General features: G+C 38.9%; 1 protein-coding gene across 4 annotated transcripts in view; it reads left to right on the plus strand.

The window, feature by feature from the left end:
* Positions 1-298: 298 nt before the first annotated feature.
* Positions 299-19,395, plus strand: part of MINDY2 (MINDY lysine 48 deubiquitinase 2) — a 98,702-nt gene continuing 79,605 nt past the window's right edge. For all 4 annotated transcript variants that reach the window (XR_014326495.1, XR_014326496.1, XR_014326497.1 and 1 more), the window contains exons 1-2: positions 299-1,196; positions 14,834-14,891. Coding sequence is in view for 1 of the 4 variants with exons in the window: in XM_082847700.1 (XP_082703826.1) it covers positions 351-1,196; positions 14,834-14,891 (904 nt within the window). In the remaining 3 variants the exon portion in view is untranslated. The remainder of the gene's footprint in view (positions 1,197-14,833; positions 14,892-19,395) is intronic.

The raw sequence follows: 19,395 nt of genomic DNA on the forward strand, positions 1-19,395 counted from the left end.
CCAACTTCCGGCCACAAAATGAGAGGATGTTTTCCTCCTGGCCACACCCTCCTAGCCTCGCCCTCCACGCCCCGCGCAAGAGCGCGCGAGCGCGCGGGCGCGCGGGAGGGGCGGGGCCGCATAGGCGGCCGCTGCGAGTTTCGCCCTCCCTCAGCGGCGCGCAGGAATGCCCCGGGCCCACGGACAGCGCGGCGGCGCGCGCGCTCGCTCCCGGTGCCCTCCTCCGTGACGTGCCTGGCCCAGGCCGCGCAAGGGCGCTGTAGCTGCCAGTGCCGCTGTCATGGCGTCTGAGGCGCTGTCTGAGGAGAACCCGCCGCGGTCTCTTTAGAGCGAGGGGCGGGCGGCTGGGTATGGAGAGCGGCCCTGAGAGCCTGCAGCCGCTAGAACACGGAGTGGCCGCCGGGCCGGCGCCAGGGACAGGTTCTCCGCAGGAAGGGCGACAGGAGACCAGGCTCGCCGCTGGGGATGGTCCTGGAGTATGGGCGGCGGAGAGCAGCGGCGGGAAGGGGCAGGGGGCGGCAGCCGCCGGGAGGAGCCTCTCGGACTCGGCTTCTCCCGCCGGCTCGCCTCGGGTTCTCGTACCCTGCAGCTCCCTCCCGGACTTGGACTTGAAGGGGAGCGATTTGGAGAGTCCTGCTGCCCAGAAGGCGCCTCTGACAGGGCAGCACAAGGTGACCGCCTCCCCGGAGGCAGCTGAGGCCGGAGCTGACCATGAGTTGGTTCCGGCCGGAGAGGCGGGCGCCCTCGCGGATCCCGCCGGCACCTGCCGGGCAGAGTCGGCGGCCGCGGGCTCCGAGGAACCCAGCAGCGGCGGCGGCCTCAGCAGCAGTTGCAGCGACCCGAGCCCTCCCGGGGAATCGCCGAGCCTGGACTCCCTGGAGTCGTTCTCTAACCTGCATTCTTTCCCAAGTAGCTCCGAGTTCAATAGTGAGGAAGGAGCTGAGAACAGGGTCCCCGAGGAGGAGGAGGGAGCGGCGGTGTTGCCCCGGGCTGTGCCTCTGTGCCGAGAGGAGGAGCAGGAGGAGGGGGAGGCAGCCCAGGTGCTGGCGGCCTCCAAGGAACGCTTCCCGGGACAATCTGTTTATCATATCAAGTGGATCCAGTGGAAGGAAGAGAACACACCCATCATCACGCAGAATGAGAATGGCCCCTGCCCTTTACTGGCCATCCTCAATGTTTTGCTTCTGGCCTGGAAGGTACACTCTGCAGCTTTCTATTTCCTACAGCTTTCGGGGAGGGGGAACACGGGGCGAGGGAGCTGCTGCCTGTCAGCTGATGGCTTCTTCCTTTTTTCCCCTCATTCATCAATCCGTCCCTTTTTCTTCTTACATGAAACTCGTTCTGAGACTCTCTTGTTGGAAGAGTGTTCTCATATGTATGTCAGCAAGAATTGCCGGCAACCTCAGGTCTGTCTTGCAGTGTTTAGTGATGAACGTTCAGCATTCAGCTATGGCTGATATACTTGGAAACAGCCGGGACTAGGAACATCCTAAACCCTTTGATTTATTTTTTTTAACCTATATTTTTCTGTGTTATTCCTTCTTACTGACTTTATCACATATGCAAAAGAGTGAAGAAATGGGGAAGGTCATCTTCAGAAGTTACCATCAATCCGTGATATCAGGGAGCAAGTTTGATGGTTACGTTTAGTCTATTTTCCAACTCCTGCTTGCTCCATTTGGGTGTGGATACTTAAGGACATGGTGCTGGGGAAGATGTGGCCCCTTAGACAAATTCCATTTAAGGAAAAGCAGTGGCCTGAGACCTAATTACCATAACTTCTTGGTTTTCAAAGATTGTTTTTATTTTATGCATGATTTTTACTTGCCTCATCTCTTTGACTCTACTTAAAGAGTCTGGCATTATTACCAGTAACCACACATCAGAATGTGTTAAGGGAGCTAAAATTATAACAACTAAAATAAGAAAAGATATATTCAAGTTAAAGGAGCAAAAGAGGGAAGGGCCCTTCAAAAGGAAGTATATTGAGGACTCAGTATATTGAGGACCTGTAAATGAAGTGTCTTATTTAAGCTTGCAGTTTTAGAGTGCTGAGAACATGCATCTTAGAGTACATATTTTACTTTTAAATTGAGAATTGTATCTATAGATAAAATGTTCCCTAGAAAAAAATAATCTGGATTATTGTGACTAGTTAGGAAGAAAATCAAGTAAAGGAAATAGTGTTTATTAAGTCCCTTCATCTTCCTTTCTAGCAAGGGCTAATGCAAAAGAAATAAGATTATATCTTACCAGTATCTAGTACATAATGGCACTCAAATGTGTTGAGTGAAAACTGCCTGCTCTTGAAGAGCTGTTGAGCTATTTGGAGTTGCAGCATCGACTTACTTGAAATTACTAAAGAACAATGCAAGACAATACACTATAAATGCTAGGTTATAGGAAGCAGATTGAAATGCATTAGACATCCCCAAAGGGGAAGTTTTCCTTTGGTCTGGCATAGTCCCAGAGAGCTTCATGGAATTTTTAGATCTTGAAGGAAGCTTTTAAGGAAAAGTAGGATTTAAAATAACAGGAAAATGGAATTCCTGGGAGAGGGAAGGGTATAAATAAAAGGGATGAAAATAAAATGGATAATGTGTGTGTGTGTGTATGTTTTGGATGACAGGAGTGGTAAGTTCATATTGCAGGATAATAGAAAATAAGATTGAAAAGGTGAAGAGCCCCTTGATGAAAGCGCTTGAATGTCAGACTAGGGAGTTAAATTTCATCCTATGAGCCAAAGTCCCCAGTCTTTCTGTCAGAAGGAGTAACAGTTTTCTTTAGGCTTTTCTCACTTCCTAGTTTCTACATAGTACTGCAGAAGTTCAGAGGAAAGAGCAAGTACCGTGGTCTCAAATATTTGGGGATAGATGAGCATTGAATTGGTCTTTGAAAGACAGCATACATTTGCGTTCCCACTATATGTGAGGTACTAGAAATACAAAGATGAGTAAGATGCACGTGTGCCCTCATGTAGCTCATTAGTAATGGGGAGACAGACATATAAACAATAACCACATTGCAATGTAGAAGTTCTAAATATGCTATGGAATTACAGAGAAAAGTGTAATTGGGAATGGAACGTGTCAAGGGAAAGCTTCACAGAAGAGGTAACCTGTGTACTGGGTCTGATGGATGAGTAAGAGAAGTTCCTTCGAGGCAGAGGGAATAGTGTGTTCAAAGATGCTGAAGCAGAAAAAGGTTTTTTCTATTTGGAGACTCCAACCTTGCTTGGAGTGCAGTGGAGGAGGAGGAGGAAATGGCAGTAGCAGGAAATAAAATTGATAGGTGGGTTAGACTGAATGAGCAGGCATGCTAAGGTACTTCGAGATTGTTTTATAAATCTTTGGCTCTTAGCCTTTTTTCTGCCTCAAGGCTATTGATGCACACAAAAATTACTCATCAGTAATCATCAGTGATTGATGGGGAGATCGATTAAGAGAAGCAAGTTTGGATAGAGCAGTGTTCTCAAAGTGAGCCAGGGCTTCTGAGGTCAGTACTGTTCATAATAGTACTCAGTTTTTTTTTGCCTTTTTCGCTCTCATTCTCTCAGTGTCAGTAGAGTTTTTCAGGCTGTATGATGTGTGATGACATAATTGCTCTGACAGTTAACAGAATCTGTGCTCGTGCATTCTTGTGTTTAAAATTTTTCTCAATTTTTATTTCTAGTATGGTAAATCTTGATAGATATAATCCACTTAAACAAGAGCTCTTTGTGATCCTAAATAATTTTTAGGACTGAAGAGGGTCTTGAGACCAAAAAGTTTGAGAAATGCCGTAGTAGAGAAAAATAGTAAATAGGGTATGAAGGTAGTTGTCAGATTTCAGAGGACCCATCATTAGACATGTTTAGACTTTATATACAGCTGATAATAGGAAACTACTATAAATTACTGGATAGAGGAATGACATAAAGAAAGGGGTCTTTTCATTTGAGATTAGACTGGAGGTGAGATTGTAGTGAGTGTAGCAGGAAGAATTGATGAGGATAGCTCTTTTGGATGGGAAATTCTCTGCCCCTTCTCTCTGTTGAGGATAATGTCACAGCCTAAATGATGAATTGATTGCTATCTGGATATAGGAAATGAAGGATGTGACACTTTTTCTAATTGGGTAATAAGGATTGGTTGGATCATTCAAAAGGTAGAGAATGTGTTTTAGATGGGAAAGTTGATGTCAGAGTTTGGCTGTGTCAGGTTGGAATTGTCTGTTAGTGGGACATAAAAATATAAATGTTCATTATGCCTCCAGAAACATAGAATGGGCCTCAGGAAAGACGTAAAAATTATGAGAAAAATTGAACTGGAGAATTATTGCATAGATATAAGTATGGTATCAGTGAGAATACATGAATTCTCCAAAGAGAGTGGTGAATAGTTCTCAACTATTTGTCATCCCAGTATATGTGAGGAACTGCAAATTGCCATTATAAACATCCTCCCTCTTATTTTCTCGCTCCCTCTTCCATCCAGTTCTCCAGTAGACACAGAGAAAACAGAGGAATAAGGAGGAAAACAGAGGAATAAAGTTGCTGGGGAGAAGGGAATGCTAAGCAGTAAAGATGAGAGAGTGTAAAAGAAATCAGTATAGGCACAGTTTGAGATGTAAATGAGAACTAGAGATAGGACAAAGTCATGATAGTAGTGTGGGAGAGAGACTCTAATTTAAAAAAAAAAAAAAAAAAAGGTCAGTTATCATTGTTAAATGCAGCAGCATCAAGGAACTGGTGGAGTAGGAAAGATTTTGCCAAAAAGGACAGATATGAGAACAAGGTCGCTAAAAAGTCAGGATAACATGGAGTCCTCAGAATAGGTGGTAAAATTCTCTTCAGAGGAAAACAACAACAATCTTTTTTTCTGAAGTAATGGAAGGAAGATACAAAGACAAGGTCATGTTAAGATAGAGAGACATGAAAATTGAGGCCTCATTCTCCATTTTGGCAGAATAACAGATGATCTCATCAGTAATAGCTATTGAACTTGCCAGTAATTAAGGAGAGAAGTTGTAAAGCATCGAAGGGTGAATTTTGTGAGAAAATTATGTTGTGTTTTAAAGAAGTTCTCATCTCATTGAAGATTATGCCTAGGAATTTGAGGCATAAGCAGAAAGTACTCAGTGGCCATGGATAAATTGGGGTATTCTTTTAAAACTTCTAGTATGTCAATTTTGCTTCTACCCCCCCCCACCCCAAAATAGTTCTCTCATCTCTGGAAATAGGAGCAGGAAGAATGTCTGGTTAGGATTATCATGTATCGGGCTTTTCAAGGGTTGATTCATGGAGAGTCAATGGAATTAAGAATTGAAAGTAAAACAGTTGATCATCTTTTTTGGGGGAGAATGAAGTAATGAGAAAAATCAGTAAGGAATTTCCTAGCAGTCCAGTGGTTAAGGCTCTGCGCTTCCACTGCAGGGGGCACGGGGTTCGGTCCCTGGTTGAGGAACTAAAAAAACAAAAAAATCAATAAACTGAATACATTAGGAAGATTTGAGTGATTCAAAGGAAGTAAGTGCCATGATGATTCTGGGTGAGAGATGACAGTTAAAATGATCAAACATGGTAAGTACTGAGTTGGAAATGTTGGAGTTTTAATGAAAAGTGTTGGTTTAGGACTGATGGAAAGTAGGTGATCATCACTCATCTGTAAAATAGTTGAGCTGTGATAATCCAACAAATCAAGAAAGAAGGAAATCTGTTCATTAAATTTAATTCAAGCTCAAATTTCTAATTCTCTTTAGCCGACACCAGGTAAATTAACCCAAATTGAAGTCTTAGAATACATTTTCATTTTGCTTCTTTATTTTAGACTTTTTTTTTGGTGTTTTTTTAATAGTTTTTCTTTAATCTTTCATAAAATAATGCCATTTTTTATTTGAGGGCTGTGGCCCAATTAATCAGTTGTGTTTATAAAAATCAAGTCAGAAGATACATAAAATATAAAATTTACTTTCTGATGTTATTGGCCTATGTTATAAATACTGAAGCAGAGTGATGGGTACTTGGAAGTTCATTATGCTGTTACTTTTTGGCTTTTCCATATGATTCAAATTTTGCATTATGAAACATTTTTAAAAGCTTCTGCCTTAATATTTTTATGTTTATGAAGGTATTACTTTAATAATAGAGGGAGTCCCTGCTTTGTCACACTTTTGTTTTCTTATAGAAAGAATATAGGTTCTAAGGCCCACATACTCAAAAAAAATATATATATATATACACATATATATATATAACTTATACTGTACATTATAATAGAAGACATATAGCATTGTAATATCTAATCATTATGTATCTAATTATTATGTAGCATTTTAGTGGAAGACTGAATGCACTATTCTGATTTAAGATGCTGGAAGCACATCCCCTCTCCTCCCTAATCCTTTGGGTGGGAAATTCTTCCTCTTCTTTCTTTGCTTAGCAGGTGCTGAGACGATCTCCTACTCCACATCAAGGGAGGAACAGCAGGATTCTTAAGCAAGTTTGTTTACCTTAGGCTTGTTGTTCCAGACATTAAACCTAGAAACTATCAATATAAAATAAAAATTGATACATTTGATTCAGTAAAAAACAAAAAACTTAAGGTTAAAAAAAAGAAAAAGGACAAAAAGATACCCTTTCCCCAAAAAACTTCACCAGGAACTAAGTCAAGTCAAAACACACACTACAAACTAAGGGAATTATCTGCTAGATTACTGTATGTGTCTAAGGGCTAATTTCTTAATTTACAGAGAGCCCTTATAAATTAGAAAGAAAAAGATGAGTGACCCAAGAGCAAAATGAGCAAAAGGCCATTAGCAGAAAATTCAGTGAAGTTCCAGCGGACATATCCTCTGTCTCATTATCACCTGCAGAGGGTGAGCGTCTTACCAGAAAGCTTTTGCTCTAATTCTCCCTCCCTCCTTGATGACTTTTCTTTTCTTATACCTTTTCACAGATACCTCTTCTTACTTTTGACTAGGTTTTACCTTCTTTTTTTACTTCCTGACTCATAGGAATATTGCAATTGCACAAATTTTCTCATATTCCCCTTTTCCTAAAGTAGGCACAAAGCTCTTTTGAGGATTTCCAAGTGTATTACTTATAAAAATGGAAAAACAGATGGTGAGCTGAAGATTCCATTTTAGCCTCTGCTCACCCTGTTTGTTTTTTAATATAGATCCTGTAAGAAGAGATTAAAAACTTCACACAGTGGTAGAGTTTTGTTTACACAAAAGGTGCAAGCAACACTTCCGAGGCTTTCATTTCCAGTCTCTCCTAAGAATTAGGATTGGTGTAATATCTCTAGGTTTGTCAGATAAAGTGGATATGGGCAGATGAGATTACGAATACTCCCTGTGTTAGTTGTCCTATTAGTGATGTCCTCATTTTCTCCTCTCCCTTTGCTATGAGTAGTCCTTCAGTGGAAAACCTTCCCATTCTCCTTCCATCTTTGTCGCTGTTAAGTCCCAGGTGAAGGACATTTGAGCACAGGTGGTATCAGTAATCCTAGGGCTTTGAATAATAACAGTAAGTACTCAATTATTTTTATGTCCAGATACTATGCTAAGTATTCTACATGTATTATATGCAATTTCTCTTTTTTTTTTTTGTGGTACGCGGGCCTCTCACCGTTGTGGCCTTTCCCATTGCGGAGCACAGGCTCCGGACTCGCAGGCTCAGCGGCCATGGCTCACGGGCCTAGCTGCTCCGCGGCATGTGGGATCCTCCCGGACCAGGGCACGAACCCATGTCCCCTGCATCGGCAGGCGGACTCTCAACCACTGCGCCACCAGGGAAGCCCCTATGCAATTTCTCTTTTAATTTTCTCAACCACATCAGGAAATCCTTGTGTAGATATTGTTCCTATTTTACATACATAGAAAATTGAGGTGCATAAAATGTAAATAACTTACCCAAGGTAAGTTTATACCCACTTCAGAACCTGAGCTCTTACTTCAGATATTTGGTTGGAAAGTTGAAATTCAAGGTAACAGTAAGCCTGGTGGACAATAGGCCTGGGACAAACCAGGGTGGAAGAAGAGCTAGTGATAAAGTCAGAGAAGCAGAAATAGACTTCACGATTCCTTAGAACAGATCCTGGGGATCTGTTCTTTGTACAGATTCCTTCTGTTTTTAGCTCCCTCTGTTTTATCCCATGTCCTCTCAATTATCTGACACTTCCAATTTCAGAGCCTTTCTTGAGTTCTGTGGTGAACGAGCTTTCCTTTACCATCAAAGTTTATTAAGTATTTTCTTTGATATTTTCAGTAGTTAAGTTTTCTCTCTCCTGCCACTACCCTAGTTCAGGCCACTTTCATCTCTCTTCTGGACTACTTTAGTAGCCTTTTAACTGTTCTCTTGTCTTATCTTATTGTCATCTGTCTTTCAAGCAATTAATATAAATGTTTCACTGTCACTTTTTCTTTGGGTATATTTTCAGCATGGTAAGCTTGCTGAGCTGCTTAAATATAAGTCCAGTGAAATTTGAACTAAAGATGCCTTTTTTAAAAAAAGTTGTATTTATTTATATTTATTTATTTTTATAAACTTATTTATTTATTTATTTTTGGCTGCCTTGGGTCTTCGTTGCTGCACACGGGCTTTCTCTAGTTGTGGTGAGCGGGGGCTACTCCTCGTTGTGGTGCGTGGGCTTCTTATTGTGGTGGCTTCTCTTGTTGCAGAGCATGGGCTCTAGGCACACTGGCTTCAGTAGTTTTGACTCGCTGGCTCTGGAGCGCAAGCTTAGTTGTGGCGCATGGGTTTAGTTGCTCCACAGCATGTGGGATCTTCCCAGACCAGGGCTGGAACCTGTGTCCCCTGCATTGGCAGGCGGATTCTTAACCACTGCACCACCAGGGAAGCACCGAGATGTCTTCTTTTATTATACATCTTTTACTGGGAAAATTTCACTGGAAAAACATTCTTCATTGTTCTAAAACCTTTGAATTGCATATAAAATAGGACATTCTTGAAAATCTAATACATGTGAATACATCTGCAGTTTCTGATGGTTTTAAATAGTTTTAAATAGGCCTCGATATTACTCTGAGAATGGGGTCTAAGTTCTGATAAACATTGAGGGTAAAGGTGTTTCAAATTGGCCGAAGTTGAAAGTTGTCTCTTATTAAATTTTCTTGATTTGAAATACTGATGGCATGTAGAAAGTCAGTTAGATTTTTAGTATTTTTAAGTACAGTAATTATTCTTAATAATAAATGAATATTACCTCTAAGAAATTAGAATATAAAGCATGATGTATAATAGCTTATAATACATGTTTATTTGCTGGAGCCAGAATTAAAGGCATGTTGAAAGGATCCTTAAGTTTTTTAGCCCTTATTTTGAAAAAAGCTGCATTTCGTCTCTTTGATTCCCATTAATAATACTTATATTATAATTTCTTCACAATTTCAACTTAAAAAAATTGCGAATACTATATGATTTGCCACATATTCAAAATCAGTGAAACTTGAACTGAGAAGAAATTTTTTTTTTTTTGGACGTGCTGTGCTGCTTGCAGGATCTTAGTTCCCCAACCAGGGATTGAACCCACACCCCCTGCAGTGGAAGTGCAGAGCCCTAACCATTGGACCACCAGGGAATTCCCAAGAAATTGTATTATTTAGTGATCCTTTTTACCATAAGTAATGCAAAAACAGACTACAGCACAGGAATCAAATAATTCACGGACAAATTAAAAATATTTGTCTCCTGGGACTTCCCTGCATGGCACAGTGGTTAAGACTCCATGCTCCCAATGCAGGAGGCCCAGGTTCGATCTCTGGTCAGGGAACTAGATCCCACATGCATGCCACAACTAAGAAGCCTGCATGCTGCAACTAAGGAGCATGCGAGCCGCACCTAAGGAGCCCACCTGGTGCAACTAACTATTAAAAAAAAAAAATTTTGTCTCCTGAGTTCCAGCTCAACTTTCTGTTTGAATGTCAAACTAAATTTCACAGTTATGAAGCAGACATCATTTTCTTCTACAAACTTACCTTCCCTCACCAAATGTCTTTTTTTTTTTTTTTTTTTTTTTTTTTTTTTTTGCGATACACAGGCCTCTCACTGTTGTGGCCTCTCTCGTTGCGGAGCACAGGCTCCGGACGCGCAGGCTCAGCAGCCATGGCTTACGGGCCCAGCCGCTCCGCGGCATGTGGGATCTTCCCGGACTGGGGCACGAACCCATGTCCCCTGCATCGGCAGGCAGACTCTCAACCACTGCGCCACCAGGGAAGCCCCCAAATGTCTTATTTTTATTAAATGTATGGATCTTAAGTTTTAGAGTTCCCTGAGCCTTAGAGTCAACTTCAGTTTTTCTTTTCCCATCATCCTTCACTTTTCACTGGTCACAAAGTTCTGTCAGTTCTTCATTTAAAATATATTTCACAGGACTTCCTTGGAGGTCCAGTGGTTAAGACTCTGTGCTTCCACTGCAGGGGGCACGGGTTTGATCCCTGGCTGGGGAACTAAGATCCCACATGCTGTGCGGCACAGCCAAAAAAAAAATACACACGCACACACACATATATATATACATATATTTCAGATAACGTTTTATATAAGATTTCATTGAAAGAAAGTGTTGCTGTTTTTAGAAGTCTGTATATTAATTTTGTATCTTGCAGTTTTACCAAATTCATTGATGAGTTCTGGTAGCTTTTTGGTGGTGTCTTTAGGATTTTCTGTGTATAGCATGTCATCTGCAAACAGTGACAGTTTTACTTCTTTTCCAGTTTGGATTCCTTTTATTTCTTTTTCTTCTCTGGTTGCTGTGGTTAGGACTTCCAATACTATGTTGATTAAAAGTGGTAATGGGAATTTCCTGGTGGTCCAGGGGTTAGGAATCCGCACTTCCACTGCAGGGGGCACAGGTTCAATCCCTGGTCCGGGAACTAAGATCCTACAAGCCACACTGGATGGCCAAAAAAAAAAAAAAAAAAAAGGTTGAGCATCCTTGTCTTGTTCCTGATCTGAGAGGAAATGGTGAAATGCTTTTCACCATTGAGTATGATGTTAGCTGTGGCCCTGTCATAAATGGTCTCTATTATGGTGAGGTATGTTTCCTCTATACCCACTTTGTTGAGAGTTTTTATCATAAATCGATGTTGCATTTTATCAAAAGCTTTTTTTGCATCTATTGAGATGATCATATGATTTTTTGTCAGTTTGTTAATGTGGTGTATCACATTGATTGATTGTTGCAGAGCACGGGCTCTAGGGTGTGCTGTCTTCAGTAGTTGTGACACGCGGGCTCCAGAGCACAGGCTCAGTAGTTGTGGCACACGGGCTTAGTTGCTCCGCAGCATGTGGAATCTTCCCGGACCAGGGCTCGAACCCGTGTTCCCTGCATTGGCAGGCGGATTCTTAACCACTGCGCCACCAGGGAAGCCCCAAACTGTATTTCTTGAGTACTTATTAATTGGTATTCTAATTAAACATTTAACAATGTTCTTTGGCTGGTCATTTTCATACTTACCATTAGCTATATAGACTGTTCCTTATTTCTTTGTTATTACTGGGTCCCCTGCATTTTTTTCCCACCTCTCCCCTATATCAAAATTATAGGTATCAAAATCTTGGCATATCACTTTTGAGATGTTTTACATTTCTGTTCAGGATATTAACACTTTAAGCAGGTTTTGTTATTTTTATTTTTGGTCTCTCTTGAGTCTATTCTCAAGTACACTTCACTCTTCGAATGACTAAGAATTACAGAATAATTGGGCTGGATTAATGATGTTTTATCCTATAGTTGAATATATAGAGTTGTAGTAGCTATTTCCTTTTGTTAATTTAAATATTCTTTTGTTAATTTAAGCATTTAATATTAAATATTTTATTTAAATATTAATTTTAATAGAAATCTAGTTAGAATAATAAAATATTTATAGGATAGGACATAATTTATTTTCCTAGATAATAAAAGCTTCATTTTATTTGGACTCTATTAATTTGAAACTGTGTGTGAATATGTACTGAGAAGTTTTGGTCAAATTTTAGGAAGAATATTTAAACTACTTAGAGTACCTTCCAGATGTCCTTGAATACATTAATTTACTTGTAAACAATATGTTATAGATTATTACTAAAAGAGGACCATCTGAGAACCTAGGTCATGCTTCATTTGTTTGTCTGTTTTTCATCATAAGATTTAAAATTTAGAGATTCAGACAGAATGCCACAATTTAAAATTCTGTATCCTTAGCTAACTTTCCCATAACCTGTTTTTTCTTTAATAGACTCTAAAGAGACGAAGGAAAGAAAGTCTTACGATCATTAACAAAATCTTCAGCATTTGCTTTTGTGGTGATGGTGGTAGAGGGAAGCAAAAAGAGAAGCAAGCATTCAGGAAGATCATTTTGTGGTTAAAAAAAATTAAGATCTGTTGATGGCTCCAAAGTATTAGTGGGAGGGAGGCAGACATTTCTTCACTATTATACTCTTTTGTCCCTAGCTTTAGTGAACATCCATAATATTTTGTTGACTAAGATTCGGGAAATGAATATACCGCTCAGTATGCTTGGGAATAGTTAAAATATTTGCGTATTTGTTGTCCCACTTCTAAAATCTCTATAAAGGTTGTCATTTCCTATTTCAAATGTTTGAAGCAAGACATGATAGGCAGTTGCTATTATTTGGAAATTTCAAGACTAAACCCTGAAATTATCTATTTGTAGAAATCTAGGATTGTAGAATGTATTTCCCAAATACATACACTTGTTAGTGCCTTGGTTTCTTATTGACAATTTTATAGTGGGATTACTACATTGACCAAAAGAGGATAAGCTATTTGTTTATGGGATTTTCTGGTGAATATATTTCTGCACTGAATTTGTCTGGAATAAAAGAATATATAGGTCTCATTTAAGAAGCATTGTTAGGTGAAAACTGGACTTTCAGAGTGGTCTGACAGTTATTCAGAATGTAAGTATTCACAGTGTATATAAACTACTGGTTTAAATATCAGACCTTCAAAGTGGTATTGAAACACCTTGATAAAATATTATCTAAAAGCAGTTAAGATCATCTAAAGCAGGGATCAACATACTTTTCCTGTAAAGGACCAGATAGTAAATATTTTAGGCTTTGTGGGCCATATCGTCTCTGTTGCAGATTCAGCTCTGTTATTATAGTGCGAAAGCAGCCAAAGACAGTACATAAACAAATGAGAGTGACACCCAATACAACTTTATTTAGAAAAACAAGCAGGGGACTATAATTTGCCAATGAGTTTCAATTTGAAAAATATGTTCTTTATGGGAACTCTCTGTACTTTCTGCTGAGTTTTTCTGTAAACCTAAAACTGCTCCAAAAAAAATGTCTATTACAATTTCTGGGACTTCCCTGGTGGTCCAGTTGTTAAGACTCTGTGCTTCCACTGCAGGGGGCGTGGATTCTATCCCTGGTCCGGGAACTGAGATCCCGCATGCCATGCGGCGCAGCCAAAAAAAAAAAAAAAAAAAGTCTATTACAATTTTAAAAAGTGTCCTAGAAAATAAGAATAATTTAGAAACAAGTAATGATCAAAACCTCCATGGCAACTCTTGGTTTTCACTGAGTGATAAAGCCACTGGATGACTAACTCATAAGTACCAACTGTCATGTATGCTTTCAGAGGGTCTAAAACTATTCTGTTTTACAGGGATCTTTTTTAGCACTTACTTTATTCATTGATTAAAACAAAAAATTGTGACATACTGTTACTACATTTGGTAACATAAAGATCCAGAGCACCTTCTTCAACACTTGTTGTTGGAGAAATTGCTGATTTAAAAGATCCTGAAATAGTAATTCCTGAGGAATTTTTAATTATGCTGCTCTTCTGTCATTGCTATGTTAATTATTTTGTTCGAGTTTGCATCCTACAGTACTTATTTTTCTTCCATGAATATACCAAGGAGTATGCTTTTCAATAAGTCAGCTAAAATATTTACAATCATTGGCTGTAATATCTGTGTAATTCATCTGATAATTCATTTGAAAAATTCATTTAGACTGTGTTGCAGCTGACATGACTTTTGAAACTTAAATATGACTATAACGTATATATCTACTTTTAACCTTTTTATTGTGACATATAGCGCATACAGAAAAGTACATAAAACAGAGATGTCCAGTTTAACAAGTTATCATAAAGCAAACAGTGGAACTACCATGCAAGTCAAGATATAGAGCATTGCCAGCACCCCAGAGGCCTCTTACGTGTCCTGTTATGACTATAACTCCTTCTCTTATCCCTAGGGTTAACCACAGTCCTAATTTTTATAGTACCCATTTTCTTTTCTTTATACATATACAGCTCTAAACAGTAAAGTTTAATTTTGCCTGTTTTTAAATTTTACAGGTTGACTCATATAGTATGAATCCTTCAGTTTATGACCATCCTTTATACTGTATTCATTTTAGCTACTCAACAAAAAAAAATGGCCCAGGTAGACTGAAGTAATGGAATACTGACCTGTGTTAAGCCTGTCTTCAGTAAAACTGCTGCATGGGTGACCTGTCAAAACATGTTTGGTGCCTCTTCCTGCCCTTAAACTGTATTTTCTATCATGCAGGACACTGCTGCAGGTACATAATGACAATCAGGATGGGTGACGAAAGGCATAGCACTTGGCTTTGAAAATAGATTTCTCATTGACTCTCTGAGATCTTGTATCACCCTGTAAATTTTATGGTGATAGGATTGGCTTTGTTGTATTAAAGATTAGTTACAAAGATTTTTAAATGTGAGTGTTGTATACCTATAGTAGATACATATAATACACATACATACTTGTGTTTCTGACTGAAGAAACACTTTAATTATCTAAAACATTTGATTTTATAGAAAAATACTTTGTTTTTCAGGTGAAACTTCCACCGATGATGGAAATCATAACTGCTGAACAGCTGATGGAATATTTAGGTTAGTGTTGAAAAGTGAATGATTTTTATATCTCTTTCAAAATAAACCAAAGTTTTCAAAGCTAATATATTACCAAATTTCACCTTTTTGAGGCTATTTTTAAGTTATAATTTTTAATCTCTTAATTAAAAAATTTTATCAGTATGTTTCTGTTATTGGATGCCTTCTTTCTGACCAGCATTAAAATTCTTTAAAATAAATAAAGAGACTAGTGACATCTAGAAAACAAGGTACATATTAATTCCAATAAACTACAGAGTGGGAAATGGCACAAAAACTCTAACATTGAATGTAGGTAGTGTTTTAAAATATTGAGTAGACTTGAATTAAAACCCAGGAGGTGATTTAGAGCAGTGCTACCCAAAATATGATTCATGGACCTCTGTCAGTCTATAAAATGTTAGTTACCGGTCTGCAATGAAATAGAGGCTTATACTAGAGTGTAAAACATTTTAGTCCATCTGAAATTTTTTGATGGCCAGTTTTTCTTGATGAAGGAAGCAGTGTATTGAATTGCATTCTTATGCAAGATTCTTATTTCAAAACAGACCATACTACACAGTTTGCAGACCAGTTGCATTGAGTAGAACTTGTTTACAGAGTAGGTTGTTGTATATCACCCTGCGGTCTTCTACAATTTAGCAAATAAGAATTTATATATTTATACTATTACCAAATCGGAAATCTTAATCCATATTCTTACAGTTGTTTAGTAATTAAATTTTTATTTAAAAAAATTTTATTAGCTGATTAGTTTATTTATGCCATTCCAGACAACTAGGTAACTGATTTTTTTTTTTGTGAGGTGTAGGTTTAGTGAAGTAATTGAGATTAGAGCTTTTGGAAGACCTTTTTCTTTCTTTTTTTTTTTTCTGCAGTACGCGGCCCTCTCACTGTTGTGGCCTCTCCCGTTGCGGAGCACAGGCTCCGGACGTGCAGGCTCAGTGGCCATGGCTCACGGGCCTAGCCGCTCCGCCGCATGTGGGATCTTCCGGGACTGGGGCACGAACCCGTGTCCCCTGCATCGGCAGGTGGACTCTCAACCACTGCGCCACCAGGGAAGCCCTCGAAGACCTTTTTCTTTATGTAATTAATGTCATTTAATCCCACTCACTGGCTAGGGAACCTCATAGTTAAGTGTAGATTACTTTCAATATCTAGATGTCTGGAAATAGAATTTCTATTTAAACCTCTTTTACTCTAGCTTGGTGATTCTTAAACTTTGTGGTTTCTAAATTATATTTCATGGAAAAGGCTGAAATATGCTTAGTGCTTTTGATGAACAGCCAGTATGACTGCCAAGGACTGTGCAAAGGGGAAGTATTAGGAGATGAGATTAGAGGTAATGGGATCATATCGTACAGTATCCTAGGCTATTATAGCAACTTTGACTTTTGCTGTGGGTGATTGGGAAGCCATTAAAGGATTTTGAACAGAGGACTAATGATCTGACTTTGAGTTTAACAAGAATTCTCTGGCTGTTATGTTGAAAATAGAACTTAGTAGTGTAAAGGCAGAAGCAGGGAGATTGGTTAGCAAGCTGTTAAAACTGGCAAAAGATGGTGGTGGCTTCAAGCAGGGTAGTAGAAGTGGAGATTATAAAATATGGTCAGATTCCGAATATAGAGCTGATCGAATTTGCCGATCAGTTGAATGTGGAGTGAGAGTGAAGTCAAGGGTTACCCCATGATTTTTGGTTTGAACAACTGGAAGGACAGAGTTAACATCAACTGAAACAGGAAAAAATGGAAGGAACATGTTTAGGGAGGAATATCAGGATTTTGGTTTGGGGATGTTTATTGGCATTCAAGTGGAGATATCAGGGAGGCAGTGGGATATATAAATGTAGAGTCTAGAGGAGAGGTCTCAATCAGTGCTGTACAGTAAAACTTTCTGTGTCAATGGAAATGTTCTATATCTGTGCTGTCTAGTTTCATAGCCACTAGGCACATGTGGCTCTTGATATCTTAAAATATAGCTGATGTGACTGAGGAACTGAATATTAAATTAATTTTAAATTAAATTAAATTTTTATTAATTAAATTTAAATTTATGTAGCCACATGTCACTACTAGTTATTGTATTGGACAGCACGATCTAGCCTGTAAATACACATTTGGGAACAGATAACATATATAAATGACAGTTATACTGAGTCACAAATAATATGAATGTAGATAGAGAAGGGAAGAGATCAGTAGACTGAATCTTGGATGTGCCAGTGATTAGAAGCTGAGGAAGAGGAAGAATGGGTAGAAGCTCAACTATATAGAAGAAAAACCAAAGACTAATTTCCTAGAATCTAAATGAAGAGTTTCAATGAAGAGTTAGAGATTAGTTGAATCAAATGCTGCTAATAGGCCACGCAGGATGAAAACTGAAAATTGACCATTGATTGAGCCATAAGGAGGTAATTGGTAACTTCAACGAGTCCACAGGATAAAAACCTGACTGGAGTGGGCATAGGGGAAAATTAGAAGCCCTTATATATTGTACTTAGCCAGTAGGAATGTAACATAATGAAGCTACTGTGGAAAACAGTTTGTTAGTTCCTTAGAAAGCTAAATATAGAATTACCTATGATCCTACAACTTTACCCAAGAGAAGTAAAAATACATGTTCACACAAAAACTTGTACAGGAATGTTCATAGCAGCATTATAATAATAGCCTAAAAGTGGAAACAACCCAGATAGCCATAAACTGATGAGTGGATAAACAAACTGTGTTATATCCATATAGTGAAACATTATTCAGCCATAAAAAGGAATGTATTGATACATGCTGTAATATGGATAAACCTTAAAGACATTATGCTAAGTCAAAGAAGCCAAGTCACAAAATACCACTTATTATATGATTCCATTTATATCAAATGTCCAGAATAGGCAAATTTAGAGACAGAAAGTAGATTAGTGGTTGCTTAGGACTTGGGAATATAGGGGGGAAATAGAGATTGACTGCTAATGGGTATAGAGTTTCTTTAAGGGTAGACCAAAATGTTCTAAAATTAGATCATGATGATAATTTCACAATCCTATTAATATACTTTAAAAACATTGAATTGTACACTTTGAATGGGTTAATTATATGGTATGTGAATTACATTTCTATAAAGCTGTTTTTAAAAAGAGAAAATTGAAGGGAAGGAATTGAAAAGAGTATTTTAGACAAATAGAAGTATTAGTCTTAGGCAGTACAGATACTTTATCCTTAGCAATAGGAGGGAAGATAGAATGTATTAAAAATAGATGCAGGTAGGTGGACAGATGTGGGTGTGGTAACTTATAGAAGGTCTTTTGAGTGCTTCTATTTTCTCAGTGAAACGGGAAACCAGGTTATCAGCTGAGAGTGAAGATGAAGGAGGAGTTGTTGAAGATGAGATGGAAGGTATAAAATAGTTGCCTAGACAAGTTGGAGGTGAATGGGGAGATGAAGTATTATTCCTGGGCATTACCACTGGGGTTAGTGAGACCAGCCAACATTGGCAGTATGATTTCTTCAGTCACACTCAGCTGCATGAGTATAGGCCTGAATAGTGGAGGAGCAGGATTTAACCAGAGCTGGGTTTTTGCCAAGTGAGTATGTTGAAGAGTCTAGGAAATTGAAGGTATGTGTAGAGAGTGGTTATAATGATGAGCTATAATAGTTAAGTTGCATAAAGAGGAAATGAGGATATAAATATGTTGAAGAAAAATGTGATGGGATTTAGTGGATTGTAGGCCCTGATACAGCTGAAGAATTTTTGGAGCCTGGTGATAACAAAGCTGTATGATCATAGGGAATGAGTTTCTGAGATAAGGTGGAATATAAGATTCTTGTTGGAAAAGAGGCAAGGAACAGAAAGTCCAGGGTATTAGATGGGTCATCTCTATGAGTATTGAAATTATCAAAAATTATGGCAGGATTTGTGTCATAGAGAGGTAGTGAGCTAGGAATGAGGCAGATTGACCTGAAAGTTGGTAGAGAACTATAACCAGGTGGGTGGATAATGGGTAGTATTATATGATAGCATGAGTTTTAAAACTGAGGAGTTTTAGGGAGGAGGGAGAGAAAGAACGACCCTAAGGAGCAAGTAGATCCACCTTCAGGCTCACCGGTAAAGAAGCATGAGAGAGAAAAGACATCACTTGAGAGGGCTGCAGTGTCATCAAGGCAGAGCCAAATTTCATTTAGGCAGAAGATGAAGGAAACATTAAGAAAAGAAAATACTTAGAAGATTTGAGAGACCATGAGTTCCAGAGGACACTGAAATTCAAGATAGGAATTTAGGAGTCGTTAGTATAATAAAAATGGTATTTAAATCTGTGGAAATTGATGAGATCATTAAGAGAGAAAGTATAAAGAGAGAAGAGACGTGGGTCCAGGATCATCCCCTAAAGTTTCCCAGCATGCACAGATTGGGTAGAGCAGTGTTTCTCCACCTTTTTTTCAGTATTGCCCCCCTAAGGAGCCTTTGTGGACATCTTTGTCCTAATCACTCACTCCAGGAAATTTTAATACCA

The sequence above is a fragment of the Leucopleurus acutus genome (assembly GCF_964270905.1).
Source record: "Leucopleurus acutus genome assembly, chromosome: 1".
Lineage (NCBI taxonomy): Eukaryota > Metazoa > Chordata > Mammalia > Artiodactyla > Delphinidae > Leucopleurus > Leucopleurus acutus.